The 18934-nt window shown below is 36.1% G+C and overlaps 1 protein-coding gene across 2 annotated transcripts in view; it reads left to right on the top strand.

The window, feature by feature from the left end:
- LOC113499935 (blood vessel epicardial substance-like) overlaps positions 1-18934 on the top strand; it is a 34538-nt gene that overhangs the window by 8971 nt on the left and 6633 nt on the right. For both annotated transcript variants that reach the window (XR_003401155.1, XM_026880540.1), the window contains exons 2-5: positions 5126-5283; positions 12581-12683; positions 16687-16827; positions 18215-18350. Coding sequence is in view for 1 of the 2 variants with exons in the window: in XM_026880540.1 (XP_026736341.1) it covers positions 5126-5283; positions 12581-12683; positions 16687-16827; positions 18215-18350 (538 nt within the window). In the remaining variant the exon portion in view is untranslated. The remainder of the gene's footprint in view (positions 1-5125; positions 5284-12580; positions 12684-16686; positions 16828-18214; positions 18351-18934) is intronic.

Raw genomic sequence — 18934 nt, 5'->3', positions numbered from 1 at the left:
TAATCTTTCGTTCTTTAATGAGTAATCTACATAAACAATATCTTACCAAAAAGGGCTTAAAGAGACGTGGTTCTTTAAATACAGCTCCTTTGGAAAAAATAATAAAATGGGATACATCATACAAAGTCGCAATTTGAAGATAAGGAACGCATGACATTGTGTTATAATCAGCTGATAATGCGCGAATTAGCGAACAGCTGTTTAATGACACTCAAATTGTTGGTAGATTACGTGAAACTTTATATTAGGAGATAAAAAATGTGTTAGAAGTTAAACACTTGTATAGCAGCAAAATATTGTTTTAACAGTGCAGAATTATACCGGCATGGCGTTTGTATGATGTACCTATTGACTAAGGGAAAAGCAAAGTGAGGAAACCTTGATTTCCAATGTTAGAATCTGAAATAGCCATTTCCACAGTGAGCTAGCAATGTGCTATTGGTGATGGTCAAACATCTACGTTGGAAGAGGCCGCCTAGCATGGGAAATTTATAGACTGATATTAATATTATTTTAGAATTTCGTATACGTAGTTTTCGGATAAGAAATCACGAATCTCAAGTAACTTCAAAGAAATTTACTTACCTTATTACATATATTAATTTCTGACAGGTTTACCTTGAAATTATATCGCAGTATTTAAGGTTCTTTAACTAAGTAACTATTCTCGAGCGTAGAGTAGCGCAAAGTTTGATTGATTGAGACCAAAGTATGCAGTAAATCGGTTCTTTAATAAATAACCATAAAAATCAAAACACAACTACTCCTGCGAAAATTGGATTTATATTTTTCTTGGAACACTTGTATGTTGAGTTCCAAACAAGTTATACATCATAATCGGATTAGACATTCAAAGGTGTCATTCAAACCCTGCAAAATTATACATTAACTCATTTTCGGCGGTCGGGTAACACATCTAGTTTAAGTAGGACTGCCTAGTGTCGGATTGCACTTGAAATAGGTTTTCTTTTCTGAGAATTGCACAAAATCACCCATATCAGTAGAGAAAGAACCGACCACCGTACGTCTCCGTTGCACGTCCGATCGCGGCCCAATATTTGACGGACATAAAATTGTTCAGTCATCCGCCCTATTCCTAATAGCCCACTTAAGGTTAACTTTCAGTAAATTTGTAGGTGGAGTAAATCCCACTGCACTTGCTAATGCCCTTCCCTTAGGTAACTCGTTTTGCGAAGCAATTACAGAACACGCCCCAGCAAATACGAATGGATATGATATACTTGGAATTTAAACTGACGAATAAGAAATATTTAAATTTGTATGTAACATTTTTTTGTGTTTGGGGATAGTGTAGATAATAATTTTAGCTTTGGGGCATAGATATATATAGGTTTGAGAAATAATCAAATATTTTCGTAATTCGACTTTAAAAATTGACATGGAATCAAAAATTAATCCGCACACGTGGATGTTGATTATGGCATATGTAAAAGCAGCACAAAAAGTGATTCATACATTATTCTCCTTTCTGCAGTCGGTTAATAGTGAACTGGTTTTTTTATCAACATTAGGGCCATTAAAAGGCGGTGCAAGCCAGCCTTGTCACCGTTGAAGTCATTAGCACGGCCTTATTAGCGTTGGAAATATACGATCTATTATTGTGTGCGGTTTGCTGCGTGTTGAGATTTACTGATTGCCAAGTACCTTAAGCCTGTGATAATAAACTAAATGAGCAAAATGACGTCAAGTGTTATCAATGATATTTTTCTTTTCTAGTAAGTTTAACTTGAGAATGAAAAGTATTTTGTCTATGATATTGGTAGATATTTATTTGTATACGTAACCTTCTTATTGTTAAACTCCTTTGTAAACTACCCAACATCAGTCTTCAATATCCGAGGATTCGCTTCTGTGACTTCCCACCTTCAAATTCAAAGATTGTTACTTAGAAATGCATTGCTAGAAACTAAAGTCATCCTTATTGTTATTTTTTATCTTTGGTTGTGTCATTTGCTTCATTGGTAATGACAATAAAGATCATGAAAAGTGCAAACAAATAGGTTTATGTGTTGCAAAAATTTTCTCGATAAGAGTTAAAGCGAAAAACACAACACATTAAGATTAGCCTATATTTCAAATCTTGCAGTACTTTGATATTTCAAAACGTAATCTTTATTTGCCGGAACTGATCACTCAAACTTCCTTTGGCGTTTAATTTGTGGGTCGAGTAACTCCTTTTAAATTCCAGCTAACTTTGTTTACTTCCACGTTTTCTCAATAATCTATTTTTGTCCCAAAATCCTTATAGCCGGTTTCTGAGAAAATCCGCCCGCAAAGTATAACATCCAAGTCTAAAATGCACAAATACCCAGATTTAGAAGATTTATGCGTGGGACTAACAAATATAGTATGATCTTTATAGAAATCAACCGGACCGCGAACGCTAAGCACTTAGCAACGGGGGATTTAGGTCGCAAGAATTACATATATTCCGAACTTGTATCGGAACTTTTAAATATAAAGCACTTTTCTACTCCGCGAACCGATAAAACGAACTAAGGGATAAGTCTCTCCTTTGGGGCCACTAAGTAACACACAAATATATTACGAGGGAACCGTAGCACCACTTTAAAAATATATTTTTCCATTCTTACCTTCATGGAAACAGCCAATTCATCGGTTTCGAAGTCAAAAGAGAATTTTCTAGTAAATCAAAATGAAATAATGTCAGCAATTTAAAGCTGAACTTTAAATGTTTGATTATGCTTGGTAACACTGATTTGATAAATATTTGATAGTCAATATAGATGTAGACATTCGTCTTAGTTTCTATAAGATAGAGCAAACGGCTTGATGCCTGATAAGGTAAAAAAAATACATTAGCGAATGTCGGGAGATAAATAACTAGGTCTCAAGGCTGTGGCAGCCTTCTTCTAGAGCATCGCCATAGATACACGGCCACGTTGGTAACCTAGTAGGTCCCGTGTGTTTGTCTGCTTCTATAGCCACCTCGCTGTTTACATTTAATTTGTATTCCGATACCGCTTATGCTTACATCGTTATGTCACGTTGCATATTAACAGCTGAGTGTAACAGGCTATCAGCGCTCCATTTAAGGGCACTTCCTGTTTAGGTTATCAGTACCATCTAATTGGCACGCCGCCGTTCTCCGCACTCTGTCGAAATTATATTACTGAGTCTTGTAAATTAATGTGATTGTCGATGGCGGTTCTATGGCTATTTCATTGTTATTAAATCTTGGTAAACATCCGATAATTCATAAGACTAATAACGCAGAATTGATAACATCCACCCGTGTAAAGATCATTTAACTTTTTCGAAAACTAACAAAGTTTAAATTATAGTCCTACGGTCAGCTCTTATCTGCAACAACATTCATTAGTCCTGTTTCACACATATACATTACACAGCAAATTATTTAAATAATGACTCCTCCATTGCCAAACATGCATATCTTATTACTAGTCTATGATAGGAAAGAATGTGCTCGAAAATTACATGTGCATACCAAATAATCATAAGCCTTTGATGCTGTAGTGATTAAAGTTGATGATAACAGAGCAAACGACCAAATTATATTCCTCACTGTGCTATCTATGTTCCCACAATCATGCCTCTTCATCCCGTCGTTATGTGTGTATTCAGAATTAAGTAACACACGTAAGTAGGCGTCGACAAAAAATTCCGAGAAGCGAATTAATAAGCACATCTCTAAGAAGACTATTTATAGAGTCTCTAGTGACCAGCTCGCCTACGAACACGCTCTAAACGTTTCTTATACCATTACCATATGTGCACTAAACGATACATCTGTTGTGTCAATTAATTTGTTTGTTAATTGCATGCTAGATACATAATTTATACGTAGGATTGAACGAGGAATTTGTAGCCAGACAATGGCTGGTTCATTAGTTCGCAATTTATTGTCGGTGACTCATACTTCAAAAGTAGAATAGACATTAGTTGAAGTTCAATGATCCCATATTGAGCTGATTTCTAAGGGCGAAAATGTATGTTACCTTCCGTAACTCGCGCCTCAGTTGTCAAGTAGACCCATCAATAATGCCCATTGTTTTATAAAGCCGAAAATCCTCGAGAGCTCTTGTGTTTTAAAGATTGTAATCAGGCTAATCCAGCAAAAGCGCAGCTGCACTTCCGCCCACGTTTAGTGCCAAAACAATAGAACCTTTTTAGAGAATGGCGAAATTCCGGGCGCCATATTGTTCGGTGCTATTGTATCAGCGCAGCGCGCGTAGAAAAATATTCATCTCGGCCGCCCTCGCCTCGGTGTTTACTCCACGCCTTCTGTAAATATTGACCTGTGACATGCGGGACTTTATTTAAAAAGTAATAAAGGTTAGCGCGGGCAACACTTACATTTTGTGAGGGATATTAGCTCCTCTATAGTTGCAATTCGAATGTAATTAAAGTTTTAAGTAATATTATGTGTGGCTACTGACGACATTTAAGCAAGGAAGAGTTCTGATTTTGTTATTCAATACTAAACATATAATTTGCTTGTAACTCCAGAAAACAGATAGAGTTACAGTTTTAATGTGACACGTGACACCACGCCACCTTGGGCTTTCTTCGGTATCACGTTATCCCCTTAACATGCCCATCTTTTTAAATTTACAACCTAGAGTCTTAAGTAAAAATTTTAATTTTGATCTTGTTGAAATTGAAATTGTTTGTGGAGTGAAAATATAAGAAGTAACTCAAATATTCAAGGTTTGTTTAAATGTGACGTAATATTGAGTTATCTGATAATAAAAAGTGTGGTATAAAATGCCATATATCTCGGCCGCAAGCTGTCTGTCATCTGTCGGAAATCGGGCGCAGTGGGGAGCGATGAGCTGGTGACTTGTCGCTTCGTATCACTGCGTTCTATCCTACAAATGCATTTTTAGTTTGTTTGGTCGTACCAGGCAAACTGTGAAACTTATGGGAAGAGTTTACATGGATTTTATACATCTTATGACAACAAACCTCATTTTTACAGCCTATTTCATTTTAACCAAGCGTCTGCCATACTTGATGGCAGACTGTTTTGTCCTAATTAAAAAATATTTTTTTTTATGTGTAATAACTTCTTTGATTTTGATGAATATTTTTGACTTAAATATTGTTTCATTTGTTTTAGGTGTACGTGGCACTATTCAAGCCACTCCGGGTCTCCCGAAGACAGTTCCGCCGCGTGCTCATGTGCATGCGCAACGTGCGGCACTTAAAGTGCCACGAGCTGTACGCACACGAGAAGGTCACTAAAGTCGACAGCCTATCATTAGTGCTGTCTGGCAAGTGAGTATTTAGAATTTTATGTAAATATTAGATCTTTCCGAAAGCTCATTGCTGTCTAGGACGGCAGACTGTAACAAGTCTGCTTCAGATCATTTCACTTTTTATTTACTTATTAAATTATTTCTTAAATCCAAAAGACAACATTTACAAAGGTATTATAGCAGGCCTACAGTAGGTGAAATTTTGATGAACGTACCTTAGGCAAAAGAAGGAATTATAAGAACCATTTCATGAAACAAGTTCCAGTATTTTCAGTGTATCGTAACGATGTTACTACTAATGTCGGCAACATAAAGACTATAATAAAAAGAACAATAGAAAACCCATTATCATTTGTACGTTAAACAAAAACCGAGCGACATGTAAATCAAGACAAAAGCATTCGATCAAATAACGTAACCTACACTCGTGATGAACAAACAAACAAGTGACGAGACTGACGAGAAACAGCAGCGGTACTAGGCGGCCATGTTGCTTTTAACAGTCCCTGAAAATACCCGGAATCACTAATATTCGAGCCATTCTAAGAACTGCAGGAAATGGACTTATGCAACTAAAAGCTAGTATGAAGAACTCATTTTTATTCTAGGAAGCCTGCTTTATATATTGGAGAGGATGAAGTCTATTTTCTATTTTGTAATTAAATATTTCTGCCACGCTGGCCTCAGGCGCTCTTAAGTGGACAAGTTCATTTTTATTTTTATACCACCTGACTCCAGAAAAGTTCGATCGATTATTGAGAACTAAAATAGGATGAAAACTGTTAAAGATGCTGCACACCATCTATACTAGAAAATAGTATCGTCTCCTGAAGAGATGTCATGAGCTTTCATCATAAAATCTTTAATGGAAAATTCTCGAAGTAGTCGTTTGGTTCTTTCTCAAGTAATTCATCCAAATTATTACAGGATCAGTTAATATCAGACAGATTTTCTGAACTGATAATATAAATGAGACATTAGTCACGCTGAATTACACAAACTATGAGAATTTTAATTGTATTGTTTATAACAGAGTTATGAAGACGGCTTATAAGTATTATGATCATGTTTCTGAAATTTCCTACAGAAATGAACGATGGAGCGATGTTTTTATGAAAAATGGTTTTTATTTTTCGTCCTGTGTTTTTTAATAATATTAGATTTCACTCCGTCTGTTGTATAAATACGGTAGACTTTATAAATTGTTTGTATATGATGTGAAGATGAATATCAAATGACTTTTCGTATTAATATGTAAGACTTCCGACCGAGACTCTTGATTGATTGTGTGGAGATGGAAATAATTGAATAATGAAATGAGAGATTGTGTTGGCTTACCAACGACGAAATGGTGATTCAGTAAGGTAAAAATTTAAGAAAGGTCTACAAATTATGTGCCTAAAAGTATTTTTATTAAACTGAATCAGACGCGAAAAGTTCTCAGCCCAACCCATTTATTGAGCAAATTAGCCGTAAAACGATTTTTTCTTGTACATCGATATAGATTCATCATTTTCATCCGTCTTATACCCATCTTCTCTTGATATATTGCACCACTCACATTTGTGAGCAATGCTCGCAGTTCGACCTCACAAAATGCCGCATCGTTCATCTTACACCGACTTACAGCTCGACCTATATTCCTACATTTTTGTTTCCATACCCACTGGGTACCAATGGGACCTTATTTTGCCTTTGTTTGCCTTATTTGCCTTATTTGACCTTATGTTGTCTATCTGTCCTGTTATTTTGAACTTAATATTAACGTGATAGTATTGAAAGTGGTATAACTAAAGGTACTTGTCAAGTGAACTGGCCAGCTTGCCATACATACCCATAAATTGAACTCCTATAAAAAAGGATGGCACCAAAACGCTTTAGCTCTGTCTATCCCACGAGAGTAATTATCTGTCTTTGAACCCGCTACGAAATTAACCAGAAACAATAAAAATAGGAAGAGCAACACAGTAATAAAGCATAACATTGGATAGTATGATTAACCCCTAAATACATATCCACCTGTCTCTTCTTACCCATTAAAATGACTTAGACAGCTTGAAACACAACGGTGACTTAAATGTCCCCCGTTTAATGTTTTACAATACATGTTCGGCAATAAAAAAATACATGAATATAAAACGCATCAGGTAATATCGTTTTATTTCGGTCAATGCTAACGAGGTGTTTATGTAACAGTTCAATGTTACCGTTCGGTGAAACGAAAGTGATTTTATCTGGACCCGAACTGTGCGAATTCTCATTCTTAACTTGATATTATATTTCGTGCTAATGACAATTTGTCTTATCATAATCGCGAAAATAATTATGTGAAATTGTTGTGACTTTTTTATGAATGAGATTGAGTTTAATGTTCTTTATTGCATAACCTTTGCAGTTTTTTTTGGCTGAATTAAATATATTCTTGTGTTAGCAGACCTCGCTAAAATGCGCAACGAAAATGGAGTTTAGTTTTTCTTCTTTAATTTTTGGCGGTAGTTATCTTTTTCCCACTGTTCTAATTCTCAAGATAGGCTTCCAATTCGTTATATTATCTTCTTTGTAGTCTTCTGCGGCCAAATTTCGGATGATTTCCAAGCAATCCGCAAATCCAGTCTTATTTAATTTGTCAAACTTATTTCTCTACTTTGGAATTCCTCATTAATTTCAGTCGTACAAATCTCAGTCTTGCTAATACTATTATAACTCCTAATTGGCTTAGTTTTGACAACTATATTAAACACACGCAAACCAAAGTTTTAACAAAATAATGATGTCCGTTTGAGAACGTACATAATTTCTTTAATTAAAAAACTATTGTTTTAATGCTGTAGACTGTAGACCATAAATCGTTTGCTATTAAAATAAAAGAATTAAGCTTGAATGAAATAGTGAATATTCAATTAAACTCCAGCCTTTATTGTTAATAACTTCACTTGAGTAATTAGTATGTCGAGTACTAAGAGTATTTACAGTAGAATTAGTTTGGACAATACTCGTCTGCTGGTCCCCGTCAGGGTCCATTATGTGCGGCACATAATCCTATGTAGTTGTAATGGATGGCATTCACATCACGGATGAACGACTTTGACAGCTGAACATTATATAGCGTAATTGCTCTATGTTTGTTTACATTTGGAATAGTTATAAACTCCTTCCATTTATTGCTATCCTTTTGCATTATATTGGAAGATTAAATGGTTTTTGTTAGATACTAAATCAGTGTTCGTAATTGCATTGTTCTTGAAAGGTTAACTTTTTATGGCGAATGGTTTACCTGATTTCGTCCATAATTATGTTTTTCCTCACCAGTCAATTTATCGTTGAAGCAGTTTAATATTAATCACAGTTTTTACAATAATTAAAATCGTCAGGTACCTAATCCTTGACGAGTCGCCTTGTTTTTTTCTGAATGAGCGTCCATTGAAAGGAAAATTGTCGACGCACGGTAGTGTCGCGGGCGCATTGCGCAACTGGCTTGCACAAACTCACAAGTCGCGACCTCTTTACAAATTTTGCTCGTGTTATGTACGTTCGTATAACTTGTTATTCTGCAGGATTTAGTCTGTTCTCTCTGGCTGTTTATACTGCACTGTTTGTTGCAGTTTCACCATAATTACGTAAGATGTTGCTTCGAAATGCTCTCAGGACTCGCAAACTAAGTTTCGCAGTTTAAGTGCTCGATGTCCATTCATCAAATTGGAATCTTATTGAACCCACATAGGGTGCTTTTAGCCTTGAATACAGATACCTGTTTTGGTTAATGGTAGCTGGTAGCCCGTCACTCCTTTTTCGTTTTTGAGGTCGGTCGCTTTAACCATGTTTTCGATAACCTTGTCCATTATAATCTTTATTGTTATGACAATAAAGAATAATTTGTTTTTACTGCATTAGGACTGACAGATGGATAGCTTCAACAACGTCACATATTTTATTGATTTTAGTGCCAATAAATCTTATTGATTTTTATAGTCTGAATATTGTCCGTCATAAATTGTAAACATTCCTGCCGTTTCTCCGTCAGGCGGAATTATCTTAATGATCCTAAATCAGGTAAACAATAAAATTGCATGCGTCTGTTGACTTTTAAACAAAACGTGATGTTTATTATGATGACCTAACTCCTGAACAAAGGGATGAACATATTACATAAAGTAGAACTGAAATTAAATAATCTTAGCTTAGCTTTTCGGAACAGAGTCAATCAAATGCCTCGGTCGCATCTCAGCGTGTCACGAGCATGTTTAATGAGCTATCTGAGCTAAAGATCGTGTCTAATTTCATAACATCAGTTCGTAAGCGTCTCAAATTGAATCTGCCTCGGTGTCTCGCTATTTAATATCCTCCAAACTCATTTACATGATGTTGATAAAGTGTCACTTTCATACTTTTTAAACTGTAGCCGACGAGATTAAACGCCTTTGATGTTCAACGTATTACTAAAGAGATTTATTCGAGTATGCAAATCGCATGTTAGAGGTACATTCTCAGTTGTGTGTATGTGGACCTATTGTATTGCCTTGTGGTACTACCTACTCACTACTATTCGTAAATAATATGTACATTATTAAAATAACTAATCGAATCCAGGTCCCCTTTTTAAACTTCGGAGGATGTTCTTATTAGGGTCGTACGCGAAGATTGTATATCATTTGGACTAATCTATCGTTGGTAAAATTATCTGTACAATAGAAATTTCTACTAATATAAATCAGCGCTTTAAAAAGCATCACCGCAGCGGTAAATTGTAGAGAGTCGTTCTGTATGAAAACCGCTGCTTCTGCGAACATATAAACTGAATTGCTGACCATGTAACAACTGGTAAAATGAGTAAAGAAAATGACAGTGGTCGAACAAAACTCTTAGTTACAAACATAAAGTTTAACAACTTGTCTCGCGTTAGCGACGCAGTCGTAAAACCAGGCTGTACCTACAGACGTTGTAATTGCGGCGCTTTAAGCTTTATTTACGAGGCATCGTATCGTGGGCCCAGATGTACGGCGCTCTAGAGATTGTGTCATAGATATAGGCCGCGCTTCATAATATAAACAACCCTTTGAAAATTAGCCTCGATTGAAACGTGGGCGGTTGAAATGCCTTGATTGAAGAGCTTTAAATGTGCTAAGTAGAAAGGTTTATTCTTAGCTAAATAGCCTGTTATTGGGTGAGGGTTTTTATTCGGGCACGAGTGAAGCAGTAAAGTTGCGCACTCTCGGCAGTCGGCCTGGTTCTAAACAGCTGGCGCTCAGTCGCTCTACACTATCGATACGACTTTATATGACCCTCAACGACGAGCGGGCCCTCTTGCCGGGCACTCAGCCAGCACCACGCTGCGCTACTTACTACGTACTTAGTACCAACCTATTTTTACCGACCTTTTACGGCAACAGTTGTCTTTGTGCTTATTGAGCCATTCACAGGATGTGAACGATTTTAAAAGCTGCCAAGTGATTGTTTAACGACCAATTTTGTAATAGTTCATCCGCCCATGCCGTCCGATGACCCGATGTGGGTGGCGCGATTTAAACTATGAATAAATTTGTACACTCTACACAACACTACATTTGCACAAGACGCGATTACGACTTTATCCGCTGTGCAGAAAGAAATTCTCGAGATAACGAATTCCGGAATCACGATTGAAATGTCTGGGAAATTCGCGGCTAGCAGAAAAAATAAATGTTTCTTTAAAGGTTGGTGTAAAGCAAACATTTTGGTAGCGGTTTATTGTCGCGAAACTCTATTATGAAGACGACCTTTGCGACACCGAGCTTTGGAAATCACACAGCTAGGGATGACAGACTGAATCTCAACACAAACAATTTCTACTTTTTAGTAACACAACTACAAAATATTCTGATGATATCGCGCTATTAATGATATGAATTCTCGTGCCAATACTAAAATAACGAGCACTAAACATAGGCATTCTAGTACTAGCCCAAAAATGTAGAGCAACGATTGTATGCTCTGATAATACAAATTGTGACTAAATATGAAATCAGGTCTAGAATGTGGCAGCCCTAAATATTGCCTTTTATTTGTGTATTGAAGACATAATGCCAAGTATCGCGACCCCTGTGATCGTAACGGGCGGAGGAACAATTCATAAATTAGTTTTACTACGGAAAATAAAAGAAGTTATTAAAACCTGTTTGAATTAATGTAATTTAAAATTGAATAATGATTTGTATCGTGATTGTTTTGTCAGCAAATTGTATTGGAATTTCAAAGACGGTTGATTAGCCTGAAATACAGGTTTGAATAAACGTTTTTGGTCTCTATAGTAGATTTAGTACTAGTATAAATTAAGTTTACTTTGACGATTGTCATTTTTAAGAATTTTTCTAAATTTTTAAAAAAATCTGCTTTAGACAAGTAAATTTTTTTTTGTAGGCTCGTCGCTCTTCGGCATTTTTATAGATTTTAAATCAATCCAAAAATTTTAGCAGTTTGCGTAAGAGGATAATTTATAGTCATTTTTTTATGTATTCAAATGCTGTTCCTAAAAAGGAAACCATTAATAAGTAATGAAAGCAGGAAATATGAACTCCTTTCTCGATATAATCATAAAAATATTAATAACATTTAATTTCATATAGCAAAAAGCTACAAACCGACCGCAATCCTGTAAACAAATACGTTTACGGTTTTAATCAAACAGAGGATTAAAAATTAATTACCGCGTTTGTGAATTTTCGGCTAGCCGTCCGAGCCAGGCGCAGGTAATGAACCCGCGAACATCATAATGTATGCTATACAACCGCACAACTGTGGCGCACCGCACGTTTTAATTAGCACAGCTCCTGTAATGCTCTGCTTATTAAATCCTGATTATTAAAAGCGTTTTGCAGGTTTTCACTCAGTTCCACTGGCTTAGTGTCTACAATTTTGTGTTTTTAGTCTCCGATTCAAGTTTGGTCTTTAGCGTGGAACTTTGTTTTCTTCTTAGCGATTCGGCGTTTAGTTTGTAGATCAGGATGATATTATATTAGGCCAGTAATCAGCCACAATTATATCATTGTTTCTTTACTTTCATTGTTTGCTTTATTCTGTACTCTCAACATAAATACAGGTAGTACAGTACCAGTATTAATGCCTCAACATTATCTCTACCAAACTGTCTCGCGTTGAACATGTAGTACAACTATCTATGCAAAGGTTACATTACTTTCCAGTCGATTACATATTCATCATATTCATATACATGACCGTAACCTTCATAAATTCCATAGGTATGTACAGATGGTAGCCGACCTTCGTAAACTGGAGTAGCCAATATAGAAGAGGATGTTTATAAATGTGTTGTTGTGTTCCAGACTAGTGGTGTCGCAGAACCAGCGCGCCCTGCACATAGTGTTCCCGCACCACTTCCTAGACTCGCCGGAGTGGTTCGGCGTGTCTACGGATGAGTATTTTCAGGTAAGCTCACTTAATTTTACTTAGGTCGTAGATGTACTGGGTGCAATTTGTTGTAATACACCCCAGAGATATTTTAAAATACTCACCAATTTTGTGCTAGATGCAAACAAATTTCACCAAGAAAGAAATAGTCTGATGAAAATATGATCAAAGTGGTTTTAATACATTTTATGAGTAATCTGTTAAAGCTACTATTCGGTCTATTGGAACCTGATGCACGTAAGAAACAGAAAGCCGTCTACCGTGTAAAGTTGAAAGGGAAGCCTATAGTAGTTCTCTGTAGACCTAAAGTAACTAGGTACTAGATCTTCAAACAATTTTACGCTAGGATAGTTTTTGTTCAGTAATATGTACTTCTTGGGAATATAAGCCCTATGTGGTTTCTGCGGTAATATCTATAATAAATTGCCTAGGAACTAAAAACCTCAATTCGAAACATACAAAAAATACAGGATCGTAAGGAAGTGAATTAAGTCAAGGACCTCTTTTTACGCTTCACGATAAACTGTAAACATCAAGAACCAGTTTATCGAAAGTGATACATTTTAACAACATAATCATTTCTTGTTTATCAACAGACGCTAACGGCGCTAATTAAAGTAAAAAACACTCTAAGGCTACCGATGCTTACAAAACAATTAGCACAAGAACGGACCACAGAAAACCTGTAATATTATCGTACTTGTCTTCTTTCAAAGCTTTTAGCATTCCAAAGTATCAGATCATTTGTAAACAGAAATAATACATTTTCTGCGATTCTCGAAGCTATAATAATTACTTCTCGCCAACTAGCTAATTGCCTCAAATTTAATTTAAAGAACTGGAGTCTGAGTGCTTCAAGTCCGTAATTAATAAGAGACCCACTGTGTGATGTCATACCGTTTAAATATAGCTCAAAGGCATTAAATAGGTCGCTAGCTCTACGATTCAGCATGTTTATCTAAATCCAATGATGCTTAAACAAATGTAATATATCTGAAGGCTAATCGAAGCTCTTATCGCCCTAATGACCACATAAACGACCACTTTATGCAAACCCCAACTGAGATGACTTTTGGAAATGTTTATGTTATTATTTAATAAAATATCAGAGCCATCTAGACCCACCCAGTAAGAGTTCTATGGCTATAAGTTATGTCCGGAGACATTTTTAAAAGCGTTGACACTGGTAATAATTTGTTCGTCTCCTATCAAATGTCACGCTAGCAATGTGATTAATTGTCAATCTTTGGGTTCCAATCACAGTCCTGAACATGCCAATAGATAGCTTTGTGATCCAGTCACCGGGTTGGTCAGTCAGACTTATCGACAAGGAATTTAATTTCCGTATATGTAATGCCGTTTAAAACGTCTATTTTGCAATAAGCAATAGTAGAAATGTCACTTGTCACCAAGGTTGAAATAGTGAGCTGTAATACAAAGAAAAATTGAAAGAGTGATAAATCAGAAAGGATCTAGTTGTAGCATGACAAACACAAGTATTGTAGACTGCGCGGCGTACAAATAAATATAGGTGTTTTATCGTTTCCAATAGTTCACATATATTCCTTTATACAAAGGAAATCGCATGCTGCGGAAGTGTCCTATTTTCAACGGATACAAGTCGTGTAGATTATGCCATAGCCGTATAAATGCATATGAAAATGTACGTACCTTTCGTAATCATACTGTAGGGCAGGTGGGTGTTTCGGTGTCACAACGAAATGTGTGTAGAAGACAAACTCGATATTAACCACCATTATGACGTAATACAGTTTTGCAGGTAATGTTAGCACCAAATTATGGTGTAATGTGGGTATCATTAGCACTGGAATTCTTAGTTGTGGAACCTTGGGATTCGTTTTGAAATCCGTTAATGACTATGTGGGCATTGCTTCGGCAGGCTGATATTAATTAATTATCGACTCGGTTTGCATTTTTCTAAATGCTACATATATTAAGTATATTCAAATCTCATAATATTCCATTGTTCCATTAAGTTTGGCAACCGCAACAAACGTTAATTCTCAGAACCAATCTGTAAATATCAACGGATTCCTAAAACAGCTTTATCCTAAATTCCTAGTACGCATAATACCTATGAAGGCACAATATCGATAAGTGCTCTATATTAAGCTATTTACACGCAATTCTCAAGCTGTGGTCGGAACTGTTTTAAATAGTCTTTAGGATAAGCGGTTTCGAGGTTTAAGTGAAACTATTCGATATTTACGTGGCTTACCGTCGCTCTCGAGTGGTTTGTGTTAGTTTTACTGGAAAGTGGAACTTCCAGCTGTTTTTGTAAGTCCTGTGTCAATGTACTTAAAATTCCCTCAGTTTTATCTAGTAAAGCTAGTGTAAAAGTTAAAATGTTTGATTGTGGGATAGTCTGCTGTGCTAGTTGATCGTAAGAATACAAAAAGATATCTAAAGTATTTTTGCCAATGGTAATGATACCTCTTTGCCTATCTTCATCATCATCATATCGGTCCTCGTTGCTAATAGGGATTACTTATTCCTTTTTTTCTTATGGTTACCTATATCGGAACTTCTGCCTAATCTTTTCCGTTTGTTTAATAATTGTCTGTTTATACGTTATGTTACGATCGAGTCATGATTTCACTCTCATTTGTTCTGTATTATCATAATTTACGTAGGCGTACTTTGTTCCTATTCGATGCACAGTAAAAGTGAAGTTGTGTTATTTTAATTTGATCGTTTTCAGTATTCCTATTAATAGTTACTAAAGATTAATATACCCAGTAGCATGGGTTGTGGCGAAACTTGGGGGAAGGCCTATGTCAAGCAGTTTACGCGATAGGCTTTTATTGAAGTCATAATAAAACTGGAAGCTTACCGGAAAGACGATAGGTAGAACAAAATTTGTCTGTATTTTAAATGGTGATAAAAGCGAAAGTGCATTCATAATAAGGATACATTATTATGTAAATGTGGAAATATGAAATGTTGTGCTTCGAAATAGCAGTTATATCAGCATTTCAAATGCGGTGATTCACAGCTTTCGCTAAAGCGAGATAATAATAAAACCTACCTAGAACGAGTGATTCATTGCTTAGCGACTACATATTGATTAGGCTACCTGTAGACAATTCATTATGTCTTTAATCGTTATCATCGGTAATCTTCACAGATATTGTACGCAATTTTATTCGACTAGTTTATCCGTCAAGTATTTTTTTCGTGAGTCAATTCGTTTTACCAAAATGTTTTTTACCCAAAAAGCTTTACAACCGATGATTAATCTCTTTTGAGTCCCAAATATGTTTTAGACTTTGTTGCACTTGTAAAATACTTGCCTACTATGTAGCTTTTCGGAACTAAATTGTAAGACACGCTACGATATCTAAACGAGTACTCGTTTTATCTTTTGTTAGAAATGCTAGAATGTTGATAGGGCATTGTTAGGTTCTATTGAACAGATCTTGTAGTCGAAAACTTGTATAGAAACAAGGCTAGGTGTTCTAACGAAATAGGTCGTATTTCAGTACTCGTTCTATGAGCGGCTCCAGTACTGCTGTCGTTTTGGAAGCAAAACGGCATAATATGCCTCTGGACTTTAGCCTAGCATTAAAGACGTTCACTATCTATACTTCTATACTAATATATAAAGCTGAAGAGTTTGTTTGTTTGTTTGTTTGTTTGAACGCGCTAATCTCAGGAACTACTGGTTCGAATTGAAAAATTCTTTTTGTGTTGTATAGACCATTTATCAAGGAAGGCTATAGGCTATATAACATCACGCTGCGACTAATAGGAGCGAAGATACAATTGATCACGTGGACGAAGTCGCGGGCAACAGCTAGTAGGAAATAATTGTGTAAGATTAAAGACGCCTTCTTTTGTTGTGGTAGGAATGGTTTTAAGTGCGGTTTTCATTGATCCCATATCTTGATACACATTTGTTTTATGTATCCTCAAAACCTTTTGCTACAAACTCAGATGGAATTTTCTCTTCCCGTCTTACTTCTGCCGCGTCTTCTTAATCACGAGTCTTATGTTCCAGGTGTCAATAATGGCGATGGAGGAGTCCCGCGTGCTGGTGTGGCACCGCGACAAGCTGAAGCTCTCCATCATGTCGGACGCCTTCCTGCAGGCCGTGTTCGACCACATACTGGGGAGGGATGTCGTGCATAAACTTATGCAGGTAAGACAACAAAGATAGACTACGCGGGAATCCAGAGAAAACCACCACTTCTTAAAGCTACAGTTACTTAAGAATATTAACTGTATAATTATTATGAGGTAGTAAGGTACCCAGTTCGACTGCATCAAAATGCGATAGGACTGCAAACTAAGCTTAAGAAAAGGCTAAGCTGAGGAAGAATATAAAAATCAGAATTTGAGCCAGTTCCAAAAAATAAAAATCACGTAAAATGCATCGCAGCCACCATAAATAACATAGACCGCAAGTGTATTATTACGAGCTCTATGCCGCGGAATAATTTATTTATGACCACTATGCACAGACAGCAACGGAAGTCGATAAACAAAAACACATTAACGAACGCCCGAAATTCTTTTAAAATATCAATCATTCTAGCAGTACTAGTGAAATTATTTTTATCGCTGGTCAGCGCTGATAGAAACCGCTCGGATCATGATCAATGATGTATATCTGAAAATTCTTTACTGAATTGAAAAAAGAAATGTGTTTTGGCTTCAATTGCTATAATATTAGTAATCGCTAAATATTCATTAGTATTTTGATATTGAGCTATTAGGAAAGAAGAAAATTGAACGATGTGACTTCATAAACTAATTTGTATATTTCGTGTAATTTGTAATGAGAGAGGTGTTTTTACTCTCGTTGGATGTGTACTCGATCTTGATCTATATATAAATAGTTTATCCTGAAAAGGTGATAATTTTTTGGTATATTCCAGAAAACCCTAGGCTAATTTGTGTCCTAGTCCCAAAACTAAGTTATTGTATTTGAATGTATTCATGAGCCTTGTAAATCTATGTTCATGGACTTTGTTGCTGTTCGAACTTGTGTCTGAATTTCGTGAAAATTCTATTGACCTACATTTGTGGACTACTGTTGTAGTCTAAACAAACGATCGGCTATCGCAACATGTTATTTTGATTTCTCTCGGGGCCGTAGGCTTACATTGAAGAAAATTTACTTTTCGCCGATGTAGACTGGGATTTTCTTCTTAGATCTAGATTAGAACTGATTTTTACGGAGTTGGTAAACGATTTTGTAGTCTGAACGTGTTTGGAATATAGTATTCTAAAGGTTGTGTTTCTTTTACGTTGTTATTTAGATGTTAATTTTCATAGAAATGAAGGTTGACAAACTTTTACATAATTATTATTAACGTACATCAATGAAATTTCTTTTTATTGTAATAAGATTTATGGACTAACCCATAGACTTCCCGAACCCGGGACCCCATATTACGTTTTATGATACCTTTAAGAGCCTCCTCTTGATGTTTCCACAAAACTTTATTTGTTATCCACCAAAGGGACTAAATAAAAAAAATCCAAATCAGCATTACTTAAACCTCCTTGCCAAAACTCTTCAGGTGAGCGAGACGATGGCCGTCTCCAACGGCCACCTGCCGAACAGCTACGAGGAGGGCGAAGACAAGCCCATGTTGGTGGTGAAGAAGGCGGGCGACGGGCCCGGCATCACCGCGCTCCTCAACCGGCAGCTGCAAGGTGTGTAGATGAATCTTCTACATGTCCGCTTTGAGCATCTGATTTTGGTAACCTCGAGACCCTGAATGGCAGAGTTTTTTGTGTTCTTCTCGGGTAATGCAAGATGTAGTCACGCTAGAGGCATGGTGGGGGTTGTAGGAGTTGAGAGCGATTGGTTGGTTGTTACTGTAGTTTATTGAGTGGAGATAAAGGTTTATGCCTGTTTATGAAATTTTTGACTGATAGAATTCTAGTCTATGGATTATTGTCAGTGGTTGCTTAACCGTTAAAATTGAAAATACTGAGTTGTTACTATATATAGTTTTTTGCTGCATTAATTAAAAAAAATCTCCTAAATGGTTATGTAAAACAAAACTGTAATATTGATTATCATTCTACATCATAGTCAAATAGCAACTTGTATGCATACTTTATAAACAAAGGCAAAATAAAAACAGATGCTCAAAGCTTTGATAAATCATTCTGCATGATCATATATTTATAGTCAGCTAGATTAGGTAATTTCCCCTGTAGAACATGTCATTTTAAATTATCTTTAGGTCACTACGCATTATCGTTTTATATATTAATTTAAGGATCAAGGA

Source organism: Trichoplusia ni, chromosome 13, assembly GCF_003590095.1.
Source record: "Trichoplusia ni isolate ovarian cell line Hi5 chromosome 13, tn1, whole genome shotgun sequence".
In the NCBI taxonomy this organism is placed as follows: domain Eukaryota; kingdom Metazoa; phylum Arthropoda; class Insecta; order Lepidoptera; family Noctuidae; genus Trichoplusia; species Trichoplusia ni.
This window is presented reverse-complemented; position numbering and strand designations above follow the sequence as displayed.